General features: G+C 32.6%; 1 protein-coding gene across 2 annotated transcripts in view; it reads left to right on the top strand.

Annotated features, from left to right (window-relative positions):
- Positions 1-20,215, top strand: part of LOC110033143 (mitogen-activated protein kinase kinase kinase 5-like) — a 34,835-nt gene that overhangs the window by 13,950 nt on the left and 670 nt on the right. For both annotated transcript variants that reach the window (XM_020737030.1, XM_020737029.1), the window contains exons 7-10: positions 7,426-7,485; positions 13,573-13,692; positions 19,530-19,739; positions 20,014-20,090. In XM_020737030.1, the coding sequence (XP_020592689.1) occupies positions 7,426-7,485; positions 13,573-13,692; positions 19,530-19,739; positions 20,014-20,090 (467 nt within the window). The remainder of the gene's footprint in view (positions 1-7,425; positions 7,486-13,572; positions 13,693-19,529; positions 19,740-20,013; positions 20,091-20,215) is intronic.

Raw genomic sequence — 20,215 nt, 5'->3', positions numbered from 1 at the left:
ATTCAGGACAAGTCATTGAAACATGTAACTCTTGCCATGCAAGACTAGTTCAAAAAGCACATTGATAGCCTGCTAGAACTAAAGGTGATCAGACCCAACAAGAGCAGGCACCGAACCATGGCAATTATAGTAAATTTGGGTACGTCCATTGATCCAAAAACCAGGAAGGAAACGCGAGGTAAGAAACGACTTGTGTTTAATTACAGGTCTTTGCATGATAATACCTATAAAGAGCAGTACTCACTACCCGGAATCAATACATTACTTAAGAGAATAAGTAACAATCAAATTTACTCAAAATTTGACTTAAAAAGCGGATTCCATCAGGTTGCAATGCACCCTGACTGAATCGAGTGGACCGCCTTTACTGCGCCAATTGGTCTATACGAATGGCTTGTGATGTTATTCGGGTTGAAAAATGCACCTGCAGTTTTTCAACGAAAGATGGGCTTTTGTTTTGGTGACCGCACTGAATTCCTTGCAATGTATATTGATGATATAATCATTTTTAGCAAGAATGAAACAGATCACAAAGAACATCTTGAAAGGTTCCTTTCAATCGTCGAGAAAGAAGGATTGATGCTATCTCCAACAAAAATGAAGATAGTTGTCCCTGAAATTGAGTTTCTGAGTGCTGTAATAGGAAGAGAGAAGATTAAATTACAGCCACATATTATTCGGAAAATAGTTGATTTTCCGAACGAAAGATTAAAGGAGAAGCAGGGAATGAGGTTCTGGTTAGGGATTCTGAACTACGCACGAAGCTACATCCCTAACATCGGTGTTTTATTAGGGTTGTTGTATCAGAAGACATCCCGTCATGGGGATAAAAGACTCAAAGATCATGACTGGGAGTTGATTCGTAAGATTAAAAATTTAGTTCAAAAATTTCCTGATCTGGAAATTCCTCCGCCCAAGGCCTATATAATTCTAGAAACAGATAGTTGTATGGAAGGATGGGGAGAAGTGTGCAAATGGAAAAACACTAAAAATGATCCTAGATCTACTGAGAAGGTCTGCGCATATGCTAGTGAAAAATTCGTAACAGTTAAATCAACGATCGATGCTGAAATCCATGCTTGCATGGAGACATTAAACTCTTTAAAAATCCACTATCTCGACAAATCGGAAATCACCTTAAGGACCGACTGTCAAGCAATCATTTTCTTCTATAATAAAACAGCTCCAAAAAAGCCGTCTCGAGTTAGATGGCTATCCTTCACTGACTTCATCAATGGGCTGGGGATCGCTGTGCATTTCGAGCACATTGATGGCAAAAATAATGTTCTCGCCAATTCTTTATCTCGCCTAACATTTATTTTACTTGCTGGATTCAAAGAACAAGTTTGCTCTTTATTTTCTGGTATTCAGGAATGGACGCCAGAAGCAATAAAGGAAAGAGTTCAACAAGAGAGGGAGAATATTATGAAAGTTCATCAGAATATCCATGGACAAGAAAATGAATCAAGGACAAAAGGTGGAATCATGGCCTACTAGATGAGCGCCGCCCTGAACTATTACAGCAAGCAAGAAGAAAAACATTTAACAAAAGTCAACCAACCGGAATGGGAATGCCAAACATTCCAAAGGATGCCAGCGACATACACTGGGAACTGTTATGGGAGTCCTTTCGACCATCCTATCTCATTGGACGCACATGACAAACTCCGGGGAGCGGCTCGAAGAATTGAGTCGGAGCACAATCAAAAAGTTCTCAACAAGCTCTGAATCTTTACAAAGGATGTAAGGAAACAAATCGACTTACTGCATAAGCCTGTCAGCAAAAGACAACGTATGGAACGACATCTCACCCTCCGTACGACAAATGGAGGAGCGACTCGGAAATCTCATTGGAGTCGCTATTCAAGTCATAAATCAAGGCTTGGATAATGAAGTTTAATAATACGTATGTATTTGAGTATGAGTTTAAGTATGTACGTCTGTATTATGAAAGTCTGTATGTGTCTAAGTGGAGTTGTGATGGGCCTCGCAATTTATTCGTGCATGTGATGATGTTTGGTGCGCCTTTACTTTCGGTGCAAGTGGGTGTGTCAGTGGGCAACTTTCCGCCCACGGTTTTCTACTTTCCGCCCATGGTTTTCGTTAGTGGATTCTTTTCTGTCCACTCATGCTAGTTGAACAGCTTATGATTTTTCTCACAAATCTTAGTATTTTAATGTAATCTTAATAGATCTGAGTTTCAGATGTAAAATAAATTTATAAACTCTTAGGATAAGTTCCTGAACACACTTAGCATATCATTTTCGGCCCTACAATTCCACAGTGCTCCTACTCTTCTCGGAGATCTTGTCGTGGCACTCGGGTCTACTAATTGATCATGCTAAGTAGTAGCTTCTTATCCAAAAATTCATAAAAATATGATATGCGTTGAAAACAGATCTATCAAAATTAACACAAAAAAAACTAAAATCATATGATCCAAATCATAGTTCAAAGCATATAAAAAGCAATTAAATAATATGAGAGAGCTGGGCAAATCAATTTATCAAAATCCCTAGTCGGATTCCTCAGAATACTAAAGAGGTTTTACCCCAACATAGCTCTGATACCAAAAAGTGGCGGAAACGGGGGATCGCTGACTGGGGATCACAAAGAAGTTTTGCCAGAATAACAAAATAACAGAACTTGAAAACAAACAGAGGAAATATTAAAATAAGCTGAAAACTTACAGACACTAGACTCTTAAAGAAGTAGACACTTTCGAGTCGATTCGAGCCGAACATGAGCGAACAAATTTTTGTTCGTGTTCGGCTCGTTCACATTTTGAATTTAAAAATTTGTTCGTGTTCAGCCTGTTAGGCTTAACAAATGGATCAAACACTAGCCGTTTAACAAGCCGAACACGAACTGTTCGCGAACAACGAGTCAAATTGACAACCCTAATCACAAGAATCTATTGACCCTCTTTGTTGGATTTGCTACTTGTGAAAAGAGTTCTGGATAAGTGTATTCGATGTAGGTCGCCTCTATGATTTATGATTAATTATAGAGTACTCATTTATTTTATTAGATAATGATAAGGACTTCGTGTAGGAGAGAGAAATCTTTTTTTTGAGGATTTTCTTTTTAGGTGGATGAGTGGCTTGATACTTAGAGACAAAATGCGAACAAAATGCGAAATGAATCAATGAATCTATCCGTGAAAGGGTTAGTGTAGCTCCAGTTGCAGACAAGATTAGAGAAAGTCGTCTCAGATGGTTTGGTTACATTAAAAGTCGACAATCTGATAATCTGGTTAGGAGAGTGAATGTCTTAAATTCAACTTATGTTAAGAAAGACAGAGGTAGACATAAAAAGACTTTGGGCGTATTTTATAAAAAAATGATCTTATCTATTAGAATTAAATGAAAATACGACACCCCCAATAGGACAATGGAGAAAAAGGATTCATGTAGCCGACCTCACCTAGTAGGATAAAGGCTTATTGTTGTTGTAACATTAACTCAGTTAGATAAGGCTTTTCAACTTGCCATGACTTTTCACCCTAAACTAAAAAAATGCACCTAAAAAAATTTTGTATAGATAAAAAAATACGTCTTTTCTCCTGGGTAATCAAAGTCTGCTCAAAATCCAATTATTGCTTCTGAAAGAGGTAATGCTATTATTAATAAAGATTTTAAGGAAAGTCTAACTTATGTTTGGCGCCAAAATTTTTTAGGCATGTTTTATATGTCATTAAAAAAAGTTATATAAAATCACTTTGCAAGTGAATACCATAGTAGATGTTGAAATGAAGATATTAAGGATTTTCATGGAGATTCATAATTTTGAAAATAGTTCGATTGAAATTATTTTGTATGTTATGTGAACACATCGTTACAACACCTAGGGTTGAACTAGATTGGTTAAACATATTTGAAATATGTAAGAAATTTTTTTGTATGCTCATTGTTAGCGAAATTTCCTTTTATTGCTAATCCTAGTTGAATTTATGAGTTTGAAAGTTAAATGTCACCCATAACCATTGAAAATAGCAGATGAGATTGCAATTTCTTTATCTTCTAGTTTTCTCGTTAGACATTGTTGCCTTACCTCTCTGATTAGTTTTCTTCCTTTCTCGGCATAGTATTACAGTAGAAAAATTGTGAATTGTTGTAAACAAGTTTTCTTTTTTCAATTTATTAATTTTTTGAAACCAAGATTGAGAACTTGTTCTTGGAATATTTTGAGAAATTTCTTTTTAAAGTTTTTTGGGTTATAAATATGACGACCCCTATGGTGCATAAAATAATTGTATGATTCAATATTTGAATAAAATTAAGGCAATTACATACATCGCACTTGAAATATTGCTATTTACAAATCAAGTACTCTCTTTCATCCATTTTTCAAGTTCTCACTCAAATATCAAAATTTATGATATATACCCAACCCATATTTTCTATTTTTATTAAATTCTCAATGGTTTGATCGTGGCACACTTAAATGCATCAGTTCGGTCGTTCAAAAAATCACATGGGTGCTTAATTTGTAAATTTCAATGTTTTGGGTGCTTTGTATGTAATTATCCTAAAATTTATTTCTCTCAATTCTTGTGTGTGTGCTGTTTAATGTGATTTTTTTTATCTCTTTGCAAATTTTTTCTCTTTATACCAACAAAAAATTTGGACCTTCCTGTTAATGATTTCCGTTATTGTTCTTTATTCTGTAATTATTTTTCGGTGTTGACATATGTTAGATTTCCTTCTTTGTGGTGTGAATCTTAATTGCTGCATAATTTTGTATTTGTTCTCAGATTTATTTTAAAATCTCAGATTTCGGATTCTTTAAAATTAGCATTTTGAACATGAATATATTTTTTGTGGTTTGAATCTTAATTGCTGCAAAATTTTATATTTGTTCTGAGATTTATTTTAAAATTTTAGATTTTGGATTCTTTAAAATCATCAATTTGAACATAAATTTATTTTTTAATTTTCCATCAGCGGTAATTAGTTTTTGCTTAAATCGAAAGTTGAGAAATCACGAATTGTGAGGTACATGTTTTACTGTATATCTCATTGTAGGTTTGAGTTTTTGAATTCTAGATCCTAAGTCATCTTACATAGATTAACCTGAAAATTTTGTTTGTCTTTCCTTGGCAACCAAGCGCATCCTGAAGCATGGAAGGAGTTTTAATATATTTTGATTTTGAGATTGGCTTTGTTTAGTACAAATGAGTTCCTAGTGTTTCAGGTTTAGCAACACAGGCTGAAGTTAAGCACAACCTCAAATGAAATCGTGTTTACACACCACCTAACTTCCCACACTCCACAATAAAATTCCTTCTCTAGTTAATTCTTCAGATGATGGGTTGAGGATTTTGGACTTGGAAAATCTTGTAAATATTAAGTGAGCTTTTTTCCTAGCAAAATTTACGGGCAATGTGAAAGATTTATCCTTAGTTGTAATTATAAATGATAAATACTTTCACCATGTTTTCATAACGCTGGCCCAAATATTTGGGATTTTTTTTTCATTATTGTTTGGTCTTCTTTTACAAAAGATGAGCTTGAGTCGGGTTTTTTTTAATTTTGAGGCCATGCTGTAGTTTTTCCTTGCATGCTATATGAACAACCATTTTTCTTATTCATAAAGCTTTTTGTTTGTCTAATCATCACTTAATCTTTTTTTATTTGATAGTTTTCTCAAGACCAAGCTCCTATTTCATTATTGTTATTGTTTTTTACAAAATAGTACTTTCAGTACCATATTGATTGCTTTGCTTGTTCAACGTTTGAGAAATTTGTGTGTGGAGAGTACACAATTAGTTTTTTTATAAACATGTATTTCTCGCTTACATCAGATTTTGAGGCTTCAAAATCAAAATCTATAGCGTTGATTTTAACACAGTTGTCTGAATTACTTAGGGTTAAATTTCAAGAAATATGAATGTGCCAAGCTTTGTTGAAAGTAAGTTGTTGTATATTAAGTATGGCATATATTGTTTAGTGATGTATTTATGATTTATGATCTTTAGATATTCATTAATTTCGTTTACTTGTGGTATGGAAACAAAGAATGGAAGATATGTATAATTTTTGCGAACATATTTGCGATATAGTGGTTGAGGGTGTAATTTCTCACCGTGAGGTTGCAGGTTGCAATCATGATATTGCCCTTTGTGCTCTCCTTTCCTGGAAAAAAAAATTACTATTTTTTGCAATTGCTGATGAAATTTATGAAATGCCGAAGTTCTTATTTTCTGTTGTGGGATCTTCAAGATCAAATTTAATACTAGTTAGGCCCAAGTGGTTTGGAACGTCTTTTTATTTTTATATCAACAAACATGTTTATAGACCACACTTGCACATACAAAATCTACATGTGTGAAATTACAGCGGTGTGAATGAATTAGTTATCAGAATAAACTCATGAAAATATTGGTTACGATTAAATTCTAGTATTTGTTTAATTTACCATTCCGCCTATGATATTGATTAATTTAGACCTAGTTTTTATGCTTTTTCATCAGTCGTGAATAACAGTACATTTTTGTTGCAATAGAAGTCACTTGCAGTTCTCTCTAATTTACCAGTGCGCATTTTGATTTATTTGATCCTTACATGGAACTATTTAAGCACATACTTCTAGAACACAACTTATAATTGTTGAAAATTATTATAATATATAGCTTAATCAGGTAAGTAACCTTAATTATTCTTTGATTGAGAAATCTTTTTGGCTTTGTGAGGCCTTTATTTTGAGATCAGCCCTGGTAAATACCATTCTTGAAGGAACATTTTATGCACTGCCGTATCAAGCTGATCTTGTTTGAAAATGTTTGAATTTCTATGCATATACGACAGGATAAACCCATATGTGAAGTGCCAAGGGAGTTGATAGTGAAACCTAAGTTTAATTTAATGTAAGTTGAATAATTGATTTTAAAAGAAAAATACTTTCAGTGATATACCAACTTCACGATGACTACAGATAACTGACCTAATGGTATACCAATTTTGATGGGGGTAAGATGTATTTCTCATGTTTCCTTTTGTATTTCCATTATGGCTTTTGAAAGATGACTCAATGTATTGGTGAGCTCAATAAATCTAGCAATAATAATTGCTTAGAATATTTTATTGTGGCAAAACATCAAGAACTAAGGCTAAGCGAAGTTGGATTTGCTCGCTTGAATTTTGATGACTTGTTGGAAGTACATGTCATTACAGAAATCTTTTTTTTTTTACTTTCCACAATATTTTTTCTTATCCTATTCATGAAAAAGACAGCTAGTTTTGTGTTGGGCATACTGTATGATGTTAAGTTCTTTTTGTATGAAATTATTTTTTTCTTTTATTTTTTTTATAATTACTTGAGCTCAACAAATAGATTTCTTTGTAGAAATGTATTTATATGATTGTTCAAAGATGTTTTTTCGATGTTCCAATTTTTATCGTTTTTATTTTCCCATTTTTTCAGTTAAGTGGGGCTGCACCGGCACTTTCCTTGAAGGGAACTCCATATTGGATGGCTCCAGAGGTATTCTTTTCACAGGATTATAATTCATCTATCATTGCTACTAATTATTAAAGTTAGTGTATTCCCTTTTTTTTCTTTTGCGTGAATCAGAGCAAGTTCATAACTAGTTTGTAGCGAGTTGGACTATTGGAACAGTTATTTTCATCGACCAGTTGAACCTAGATCCTAATTTTCATCCTTATATAATTCCTGCCTTTGGCAAATATGTTTGAGAAAGTGTGTTTGCACCTACGAGTTAATGTGTACCGAAGACTTTTTGCTCTTAGCGGCAACAGCAATGGACGAATGGTTGTAATTTCTTCCAGATTATACTTATAAATTTTAGCTACTGCTGGATAACCCAAATATTAATCTTAATACTGCTTTGGTTTCCATGTCAAGAAGTTTGCGTTGCTTTTTCTTTGAGTGAAGGGTTATGAAAATGTTAAATGAACTTAACTGGAGGGAGGGAAGTGAAGTTTGCCCATGCATGGGTTCTATAGTACATAACTGTATGGGACAACCTTGCAATGGAGTGAGATTCGGCGATGGATAAAAAGACCTTGATAGTTGGTGCAATTTTTATGAAAGAATTCAGAAGTGAGTCATCGTCTCCAATGTCGTTTTCGAAACAAATGGTTACTATTGATGAAATTATAAAAAAAAAAAATTTGAAAGCCAACTTCCTAGAATGTCATCTAGTTGATTAGAGTTACCACACATCTCTGTCAGGGAAACACCTTGGTTTTGGTTTGATAGCAAAAGCTTTCCCTTGGTGTCATGATAACTATGCTTTCCATTGTTAGATAAGTGTATTGATTTACTTTCATTATCTATTCATAACACTTGGGATGCGTTTGGGGCAGCTGCACTTGTCTGAAAAAGTAACTGTAAAGTTGTCTGAAAAAATAACTGTCTGAAAGTTGTTATCAGAAAGTTGTATTTTAGTTTGAAAAATGCAGCTGTAAATATGTTGTGTTGTTATTTATGAACAAAAGACGGAAATGTCTTTATGTGCAGTTGTTTGAAAAATATACATAAAACAGTTAAAGTAGTTAAAAAAATCTTGCTAAAATACTCATTACAATTAATATTAAGAGTTTACACAACATATTAAACATAGTTAAATAAAAACTAACATACAATATTATTTCACATGTTAACTAATGTATTTGTAATATGTTCTCGCGACTTAATCATCTCTTCAACACCTTTTTCATCATGTGTTACAAGATTCACTTAAATCACAATCAGCTAATGATATTTGACTGCTCTAAGCGATATTTATACCTTTCAGGAGGGACGTGATAAATTTTTATTTACACTGACGAAATCAATATCAATATGTCAATGATGCTGCGAATGTAATTGTAGAAAATCATTGTAGCAGCCACAATCTTCATTTAATTGCTGAAAGGACTTGTAGATATAGGTCCTTGCAATAACATCACGTAAAGAAAATTGTTGTTTGTTAAACATCTTCTTTCTTCCCCGAACTATAGGGTTAACTCTTTTCTCAATTAAGAATGTGATATTTAATGATAGGAAATGACTTGAAAAACTCTCTTTGTAATAGATATTTAGCGTCATTCAGATAATATTTCTCTATTTAAAGTACAACCTTCAACATTGTAAAGAAAAAATTATTAAATTTATTTATACACAAGCAAACTTGGAGGTGGCATGAGAAAATTGTATTGATGACTTCACGTAACAAATTTGAATATACGACTATCATGTGTGTGAAATAATGTGAAATACATGTTGAAATCACATATAGTTATATCGTTCTGTGTTGTTGAATCGCGTCTAATGCATACAATCTTTTCACTGTTAAGTACACGTGCATCATCAATTGCTTCAATACAATCTTAAATCATTAAATAACATATTAGCATGACCGCGTATAAATTTATTTTTGAAAAGATGAACTCAAAATCTATATTAAAGTATAACATATAGCGTTGATCTTGTGGATCCTCTGCAGGTGTATTTTGGAATGTTGGGTCTTGAGATCTTAATTTTTTTAGATAAACTAACCGAATCATTCAAACAATCTGAAAAATATCTATTAATTATTTTTTATTAACGCTGGAATCACTCTATGACCTCCCGTATGGACTTTTTTTGTGATAAAATATAGAGAGTTGTAGCTAATATCTATATTGAAGTCATCTAGAGAAACTATAGAGACCATAATTTTGGTTTGGTTCTTCCAACAAATCAATAAATATAACATGTCCTATGAAACATATGCAATTTTGTTGGTTAACCCATAAGCTCTCTAGCCCATTTGTCGTCAATTCATATTGATGTCATGCAATGAGTGTGAGCAATATATGAGTTGTAATGCTTATATATTAAGTATAATACTCATGTAATGATTCTCGTGTATTTTTCTATATCACTGTTATTCATTGTTGGTATTTTAAAATAGTTAAACAAAATTAAAAAAATGAAATGTTAATAAAAAAACGTGGTTGAATATGTAGATCTGAAGCTGAAGAAATACATATCATGAATTAGAAAGCAATTTCTAAAAAAATTCAAATATTGATACGTTTTAGAACTTGTAATCGTACGTAACAAAGCACAAATCATTGATATATGTAGCATTAATAAACACACTCTTACATAAAAAATATTGATACATGATTGCACTGATATATCAAAAATAATATCTCCTAAATACATACCACTCGTACACAAAAAAAACAGGTTTAAAATATCATAAGACTCGTACACACGATTGTCGTAAACGAAACCTAAATAAATAAGCCTATGCTCAAGTTTCATTGACATAAAGGACTCTCTCCTTATGGGATCTTCTAACAATTTTATTGAATAAAAGTAAAAGACATATCTTCATAAATTGCTAGAGTTTCTTTTGATGTATTCATAACTTCTTGAATAGAAGTATGTGCTAGATTCATTAGTGCATGCAACACTAATTACGTAATTTAACTTCTCAAAAACACTGCACCATAATTTTTCTTTTTCTCATTCTAAGAATGTTTGGGATAAATTGATCCAACTTCGTTTAGGACATGACTCGACCTTTTAGTTTAGTCCTTTTGCTCATAATGTACACTCTCGACTATGTTAATGTGCACTCTCTCACCCGGTGTCCATGCATGATCACTGGTGGCCTCAACTTCACCAAACATTAGATCCAACTTCTTTTCAAGCCCAGGGTCAATGCCACTAAATTTGAACTTTGTGGCATTTGGTATGGACCTATAAATTAATTGGTAGATGGTATGTTAATATAAACGAATTGAATTTGAAAATTTTGAAATATTTTGAATTGAAAATAATATTTAACCTTCTATCTCTCAGCCCACCATTCTTCTGAAACATCAATGATTCACTTTATAGGATCCCAACTTAAGCCTTTTGCTCTTCGCTTTAACTCTTTTCATATTTTTCAATCATTTTTTAACTAATCTCATTTATTCTTCGATTGCAACACATCATACTCTATTTCAGTTCTTTCTTTAAATTATTTTATTATATTATGTCATTCTTCTTTGTTAAATTAGGTTGTTGGCCTATTTTTCAATTCCAGCTTCTTTAATTAGAGATCACGAAAGATTAACTTTTCATATTTTTCCCACATAACAACCTATCCACATTCTTGTCTTACCCATCTCCACCACTAGTTTTGAAAATAAGTAATCAATATAATTTCTTACAAACAGAGAGACAAATTCATTTCAACAAAAATTTTTTAATCACTAGGGCAAAACAAATATGATTAAACCACTTCAAAATGTTCAGAGCAAAAATTGCATACATAAACAAACCTATGACCACTTAGGCTGCAAAATAAATGGAATAAGAAATTCTCCAAACCTTTTACAAAATTGAATTGATTCTCTACATATGTGCTTCACTAAGAACCTACAACAATGTGCTTCACTACATACAAAATAACTTCATCCTATGAATTACATTGAAAATTGAAATGAAACAAATAAAGAAACTTCAATTCATTTTCTAATGAGGCTCTCTCTGTGTAGCCTCATACATAGAACTATCTCAACAAACACTAGATCCAACTTTTCTTTTTTATACATTCTTACCACCCACATATTTCATATCACATAAGAAATAACTCCATTTTCACTTAAAAAGGTGAAATGCACCTTTTAATGAATAGGTAAGATGGCATGTATGTAAAAAATTGATGCCCAAGTGTTAGATATGTAAATACATAAATAATGAAAGGTATGTATGTAAATCTTCCAAAAAGAATGCAAAATGATCACTTTGATTTTTACATGTACATTTCATTTCTCCCACAACAACACAACCACACAGAACATTAAATTCTGCGAAATTTAAAACTCCACTTTTCCCTTCATCTCACTCTATACAAACAACAAAAATGATGATTTTTAATTCATGTAGGATTTAAAATTTCATTTCTCTCTAGCTTTTGTCTTAAATCTCAATAAAATATTGCTTGATAACAAGATTTTATGTGCATTTAATCAAATAGTTAAATAATAATAACAAGACATTCCACAGAATCATTAATCATGTTTCTACCTTGTCGAAACAACTAAAACGGCATATGTAAATCCTACAGAATAAGATTTTCATTTCACCCATGTTTATCCTTGAATCCAAATAATATTAGCTGTTTGGCAATAAAAACTAAGCAGGATTTAACTATACTTTTAACAAAGCATAAAAAATGATTATGTTAAATCTTCTTTTTTCCTACCAACGGCTAAACGACAATCATAAATCCTACAAAACTCAAAATCCCAATTTTTCCTCTGCAAAGCATAATTGAAATGCTAACACTACATTTTAACAAATCTTAAATGTCATTTTTTGCTCGCAGCCAAAATAAAATTTTAAATCCTACAGGAATTTAAACCCCATTTTTTCTGCTTCTATTCAAGATGACTGCTTGATAAGAGTTGAAAATCACTTTACATAAATTTAAAGAAATAGCAAATGACAAGCACAAATCCCACCGAATCTCAAATATTGCTGCTCCCTAATTTTTTCCCGAAACTGGCCTGCCACTCGGTTTTGGCGTGAGGGGAGAGAGCTGGAAAGGAAAACAAGAGAGGAGGAAGATCAGAGTGAAGTGTTGGGTGCTAACTAGGTTCTTTGCGAGGGAGGATATCTGGGAAAACTCCCAAGGCATCCGTTCCGGAACAAAAAGCAAAATAGTGAAAATGTAGACAATGTTGCTTCCTTCTCATTCAAGAAGAAGAAGAAGAAGAACGGCGAGGAGAATAAACACAATTTCAATAGATGGACAAAAAAAAATTTACCTCTTCACTAAATGCCAAAAGCGTTTCACAGCGACACGCCCTCTCTCGGTTTCTCTCGCTTAGCACAGCTCATCGCAGAGCCTGCCCTTTCTTTGTGCGATAAGATATGGGTTATTAGGTAATTTTGTCGCAGGGAAACTGCTAGCCACGGGCGTGTCGTTGTGGCTGCTTTTGGCATTTTTATCGAGCGAGTTGTAAGCAATGCAGGCAAAACATGCGGAAGAAATAGGGTGAGGCGCTTCTTCAGGATGCAACGTAGTTTGAACACCATGCCGAAAGGCCCCTTAATTGTGTGTCCTGCTGATAGACCTTGCAACTGGTGGATTTCTATTATTTTTATGGGGCATTTACATACATAGTACACAATTCTTATGTATCTACATGCCTCACACCTAAACTTTCATACTTACACACAGCACTCAAAGCTTTAATATCACATCAAAAGTAGCACTATTATCACTTTTTAAAAGTGAGATTCATTTTTTGATGAAAGCGCAAAGTTCTATATATGTAAATATAAAATTTTAGGTGTGCGATATGTTAATACATAAGAATTGTGTAAGAAGTATGTAAATTTTCCTATTTATTTGCTTTGTTGGTGCTGAGAGGAGAGCCTTGCCCCTTTTAAGCAGCAAAAACTTCTCAACGATGCCATGACTTTCATTTACCTTCTGTGTGATGCCTTGACTTCCATTTATTGACACTGACAGTTTTAATAAAGCTTCCTGAGAATCATTGTTTCACCATTTTTAATCATTTGTTGAAAATGTAATGTTCATCGGCTGAATTTTTGCTCCACCTTTTTATGCAGGTTGTACAAGCTACAATGAACAAGGATATCGGTTATGATTTTGCCGTTGATATTTGGAGCCTGGGTTGTACAATTATTGAGATGTTTACTGGGAAACATCCTTGGAGTGGACTTGAGGGGGTAATCCTTCTCAACTTTGAAGCACAAAACTTGAATTTATACTGAAATCGCTAGGTGCTTGCAACTTTGACTTTATGAACTTCACTGTATCTTCATCTTTTTTTTTTTAAGTCTGAAATAATGTAGTCTACATATTAAAAGGGCTTGCTAGGCTTTTAGAAAAGAAGAAAGGGTGAAGGAAAGAGGGAGAGGAATGAGAAGAGAAAGATTTAAGTTTCGTAAACAACTAAAGATTTTTATTCAATCAAAGCCTAATGAAAATACAATTCCATAACCGTTCATATATGATAAGGGCTTTAAACCCAAATTGCTTATGGCTAGTAAAGACTTAATTTCTTTATTACATAAACTAAATATGAAACATAAATGAGGATGCTGAAATATGAAATGGAATGTGCACGTGACACGTGATTCATGATTCTTGTGATGATCCTAATTTAAAAATTGATGGCTTGGAATGATTTGCATTAAAAAGATTTGTTTTTTTTGCGTATTCTTCAAATTCAATACCACTTGACTTTTTTGGGTCAATATATAAGATATTTCCATTAATTTATGCATTATATCAAGAACTATTTTTTCTTTCTTTACGGTTCATTTAATATTTTTTTTAAAGCACGTTTCTATCTCTTTAATGCTGCTAAAATAATCTTAAGAATCTTCTAAAGCATTTAATTTGACTGAAGTTTCTAGATCTCTCATATATATATATATATATATATATATATATATATGTATGTATATATATATATATATATGTATGTATATATATATATATATATGTATGTATATATATCTTCATTTTACTATCTATCCCATTATATAAATCATATAAAAATATAGCTTTTGCTTTAGTCATTATTTTGTTTGCAAGAATTCTAGTTTTCTTGTATTCATTATGGACATTATCTTTTGTCTTTGTTAAAAACATAATTTTTCTCTTGAATAATATTTTAGAACTCCTTATTTTGCCATAAAGTCTTCTGATTGGTGCAATTTTTTACTGGACTCAAAATTTGTACGGTAATTTCTTGAAGAAGTTGGTTGTCATCATATAAAAAGTTGGCTTGCTTCATTAAATAATTCCAATTTGCTGCTTTTAACAATTTGTCTTACATCATCTTCTATTAGGTTTTTTTTGTTTTTAAATCCATGCCTTTATATTCCAAAGATATGCTACTTTTTATGTTGTATGGTTAAAATTTTTTGTGGTAACTTACAAAATTTGTAATTTTTTTCTTGTAAAAAAAAAACCCCCGAATCTATGATTTGGTGGGTTCGTTTTCTTTTTTTTTTTAACGTATGTATTCACTGTTGCAAGCTATCTGCGTCAAGAAATCAAGTATAAATTCTCATTGCATTTCTACATTGTGTAAAACCTGTATGCCCGTCTAAGCCACCTTTAATAATTTTTGTTTATTCTTCTAGTAGACATTTTAATAATTCATTTTTTTTATTTTTAAAATATCCTTATTGATAATTCGTAAAATAGCAATCGCTTTATCACTGCTCTTTTATCTTATTCTATGATTCAACTCGCCATGTACTACAGCTCAACCCGATTTATATTATAAACCTTGCTAACATGCAATAATTAACTAATGATATTTTCCAATGTCCTTGAATTTCCCAAGAGTTTGGACTTGGAAATATGTCACTGATTTTCCCTTGATGCGCTTTCAATTCCAGTTCTGATTCTTTCATTGTACATTGTATGATTGCATAGAGAAAAGAAAATATTGATGAACCTTGGAGTTCACTATTCTAGAGTGGAAGAGCGAAGGTATAATGACCACAGATGTGATGTGTGTACCCAATATATGGAAAGGGAAAAGAAGAATCTACTTTAACCGGTGTGCCCTTAGGCACGATCATAATAACATAGAAATCACACTTGGAAAGGGCGGACAATTGGCTAGAGCAGCAGGCATTAGAACTAATTGCAAAAGAGGGTAAATCGACCACATTACCATCTGGGGAGGTCCGTTTGATATCCAAAAATTGTTTAGCAACAGTCGGGCAAGTGGGTAATATTGGGGTGAACCAACAATGTTTTGGTAGAGTCGCTTCTCAGTGTTGGCTAGGTAAGCGTCTTGTAGTAAGAGTAGTTATGAATCATGTAGACCATCCCCATGGGGGCGGTGAAGGGAGAGCGCCAATTGATTAAAAAAAACACAAACACACAAGCTGGTTATCCTGCGATTGGAAATAGAAGTAGGAAAAGCAATATAGTGAGAGTTTAATTCTTCGTCGCTGTAAATAGGAACATTGAAAATTGAATTTTTGGAATTGTAAAGATTGTGATGGGCGAACGAAGACCCTCTTTTGAATTATTGTAAGAAATTTTTTTCATTCTTTCAAGTATTTTGCCCACTATTTTTTTTCTGTCTTTTCCTTTAAAGTTCTCTAATTTCATTTGGCAATTCTACTCTTAGTTTTACAACAAGCTATATGTCGCTCGCTCACATTACAATTAGGTTAAGTTGTGCACATCACTTGCAAATATTATAGCTAACCCTTGGATTTCATCACGAGTTGATTAAGTTGTTGGGAAGCTTTTAAAAAGGTTGTTTTAAAGTTGTGTAGAAAGCAACGTCTTAGAAAGCTGTGATGAGGATTAAAAAACAAACTATTTTATATATCCAAGAAGTTGTAGGGTCTGTTTAGGGTGGCTGCAACTTTTTAAAAAGACTGTTTTAAAGCTGTGGTGCAGAAAGCAACATCTTAGGGGAGAAAAAACAAACTGCTTCATATATCCAAGAAGTTGTAGGGTCTTTTTGTGGTCACTGAAGCTTCTTAAAAAGGTTTATTTTAAAGTTGTGTAGATAGCAACATCTTAGAAAACTGTGGTGATAATTATAAATATGTTTTGTTTCCAAAACATTAGACAAACTTTTTTATAGCCATCGCGCTTTAACGGATTATGTTTGAAAAAAAATAACTTCCCACCACAGAAATTTCTAGAAAGTATCAAGTACTTCTCCCAAATACAATTGTGGTGGCGTTTTAAAACACAAAACAGACAGAAAGCTATCCTAATTGGACCCTTAGTCTATGACACAATGCTTTTCAAAAATTAAGACCAAAATAACGTACTACTAGAAAAATTTTAAATTGAATTCATTTGAAGAATTTAGCCATAATTGGTAAAACATTCCTGTTACTCTTTGTTTGTTATTGGGAGAATTCTAATACGAAAAATCATATCAAAGATGAGAATGAACAAGGTGATGAAACTCTTACACAGAAGTTCCTTGAGCCCTTGCACAAATGGTTGCACCATTTGTTTTTCTCTTCAAAGGTTACAGCATTTCAAAATCCTAACTGTTGGTGTAGTTTTTTATGAACCTGAATGTCATCCGAGTAGATTGTCTTCTTGAACTCTATGAAGTGCAATAAGAAATCAAATATTTCATAGCTAAAAATCAGTTTCCTGACAAAAAAAAAAAAAAGGATCAAACTTTCGAAGTACTTCAGAGTTGAAGTCCGTACCAGAGTCTAGTTTTTTATGAACCTGAATGTCATCCAGGTAGATTGTTATCTTGAACTCTATGAAGTGCAATTAGAAATCAAATATTTTATAGCTAAGAACCAGTTTCCTGACTAAAAAGAATGGATCAAATTTTCAAGGTACTTCACAGTTGAAGTCCATACCTGAGGGTAGGATGGAGGTAGGATTTTAGGAATTCCAGATGATTGGCGAGTCCTTATTGGGTCAGGCTTGTATTGAAGTTTCCAGCGCAATTATTTTTGGTTGTCTCTATTTCAAACCTAATTTATTTTTATTTTGTAAGAAGTTGCCTCTATAATGATGGGATAAGATATAAGTTGGGAACTTTATGCATTGAGTATATCCTTCATCTTTATTGAAGCAGTCAGACCAACTCAGATTAATAGTTTTTTGTTCAGCTTGCTAAATGCCTTAGTCTACTGCTAGCCCATTATCTTTTTTGTATTTACCATTTTTGCCCTTGAGGTTGGTGCTATAAACAATCCGAGTTGAGCTGTTTTTAATTTTTTTCAAGCTCGTTTTTTTATTTTATTTCATTGAGTTTAACTTTGAACATTACATGAGTTAAAAAAAAAATCATGCTTGTTTATTAGTTTTTTTATCTTGTTCGGGCCACAATTGAGCTTTAGACGTGGCTAGCTAATTTTATTTTAAATGTAAATAAATTAAACGTTATGTGTTCATTAGTAGGCATATTTAGATTTATAATTGATACTTAAAATTGACATAGATCCCTAACATTATATTTTTAACTTTTTATCTGATATTTTATATATTAAAATTTATATTGAACTTTATAGACAATTAAAGCATCATTAAATCAGCATTTATCAAGCTCTTAACGAGCTATTTGCTAAACTACAGATAAGTATAGTCACTTTCAGTTTGTTTAATTATATGTCTTGTTTTTAAATTTTATTAAACTTGTTCAACTATTTAAATGAACGGGTATAAACGAGTAGCAAACTATTGAATTGAGTGTAATCTCTACTTTCAGCTGTTTTAATGCACAACCTTTTTGGGTATTCTTTCTTTTTCTTAACTGTGCATCATATTCTGTCTTCACCTCCTCATCTCCTTCCACATCCTCATCTTACTTTATTTTATTTTTCATTCTCCCAGATGCATTACATGTCAAGTATAATTCACTTCCTTGCATTCATTATTTAGTGTTTCATGCACTGTGATCATGGTATCAATCTCCTCTTAGAATTAGCTGATTGTTTCTATTAATAATTGCTTCTTTGCCATAATTTTTAACTTTTTTTAATTCCTGTGATGCCTTTAAATTATTTCTGATCCTGATCTTCTAAAGTTACAGTTGTAAATAAAAAATTAGCATGGTTTACTCTTCTGTAATATCACTTAATTAGTATGCATTTTTTATGTTACTGGATAATAGGGGAGCATCCAAATCATCAATAATTCTGTTTAACCTGTCTTGTTAAACTGGGTTTATCAAACCAATTATCTACTTTTCATTGCTTCATCCTAAAAGAATGATTATGCCAAAATTGCAACTGGCATTGATCCTTATACTGCGAGGTGTTATGCGTTAGGCAAAGGACGTTTGAATTTTGATGATATAAGTTTTTGTTATTATTCCCTTGATTATGCACGAACAGCCGGTCAAATTTGGAGATTTTCTCCCTCTGGCCACATTTAATATAAGTTTGAATGGGTAGAGTAATGATTTGGCTGCTTTTATTTTTTGAGCTAATCCATATTTGTCAATATCGTATGGCTATTTATTATTGTTATGAACTATTACCAACCAAGTGCTTTCTGAAACCCATTCTTCAGCAACATTTTTTCCTTAAATGAATTATTGCAATCCTAAATAATTATGGCTATATATGTGTATATGAAAATTTTAGATGCTTCTTCTCTTGTATCTAAAATTTAATTAGGAAGTTTTGATTTGGCTGTAAAACTTAACGTTAGAAGCCATCTCATTAGACACAAAATACTTAGTTGACAGCGATCTAAATTTGATAAATAATTAGGTTTCTACAACTTTTTTAGGCTGGGAACAATTGTTTATCAAATGCTTTGAGAAACCTCGTCTTCAGCGAAATTATTTCTTTAAACAGAACATATTGATGCTATATGTTGACATTTCTAATGAGAAGCCCAGGCATTATAAATCTATTTTATGCGTAGTGATGAGCTGCTCAAGTTTACAATGGCATATATATATGCATGTTTTATTTATTTATTTATTTTTGCATGCCTACCCTTGTGGATCTTCTTCTATTTTACTGTGTTCAATATTTAGTCCGACATTCTCTATGAGTGTTTATTGTTGTATTCTCTATGAGGGTAGGCTGCAGCAATGTTTAAGGTGCTGCATAAAGATCCACCTATACCCGAGACTTTATCATCAGAAGGTAAAGACTTCCTGCAGCGTTGTTTCCGCAGGAATCCACTAGAAAGGCCGACAGCAAACATGCTTCTTGATCATCCCTTTATTCGGAACTCAAACCACTACAATCTTCACGGTTCCATCCAGGCTTTTGCGGGAATTAAACCCACTGTAAGTGTCAGATCCGAATTGTATTTTATGAGTATAACGCCCAATAAAGGACTGACTGTTTACATGGGGCCATTTTACTGAAGTTTTAAAAGTTTCAAATTACATTGGGGGTGAATAGTCCTCTGTAGGGACTGTTTCAACCAATAATAAAAGAGTCTGGTTTAAATTGATGCTTTTATAGACTCAAATTAAAATATTTTGATTTTCTCTGCATGATCTTAAGTTCACTGTTTGTTATAGGAATATATTTGATAATTCTATAAAACCATGTCAGGAGACTACCTTCAGCCCAAGGGACATGCCTAGAGCAAGAAGCGAGCCTTTGCTGAAGGGAAGGCCGCTTACCAATGGGTTAGTAAAGCTTCATTAACAGTATTTTTCAGTAATTATTTTGTTTTTTGTTTAAAACAAACAAAAAGTGAAAGCATTGTTCTCTTTTGACGACGTTTGCAATCAAAACTCGTTATTTTCATTGT

This window comes from Phalaenopsis equestris, unplaced genomic scaffold (assembly GCF_001263595.1).
Source record: "Phalaenopsis equestris unplaced genomic scaffold, ASM126359v1 Scaffold001098, whole genome shotgun sequence".
In the NCBI taxonomy this organism is placed as follows: domain Eukaryota; kingdom Viridiplantae; phylum Streptophyta; class Magnoliopsida; order Asparagales; family Orchidaceae; genus Phalaenopsis; species Phalaenopsis equestris.
Note: the sequence above shows the minus strand (reverse complement) of the source record. Positions and strands in the feature narration are given on the sequence as shown.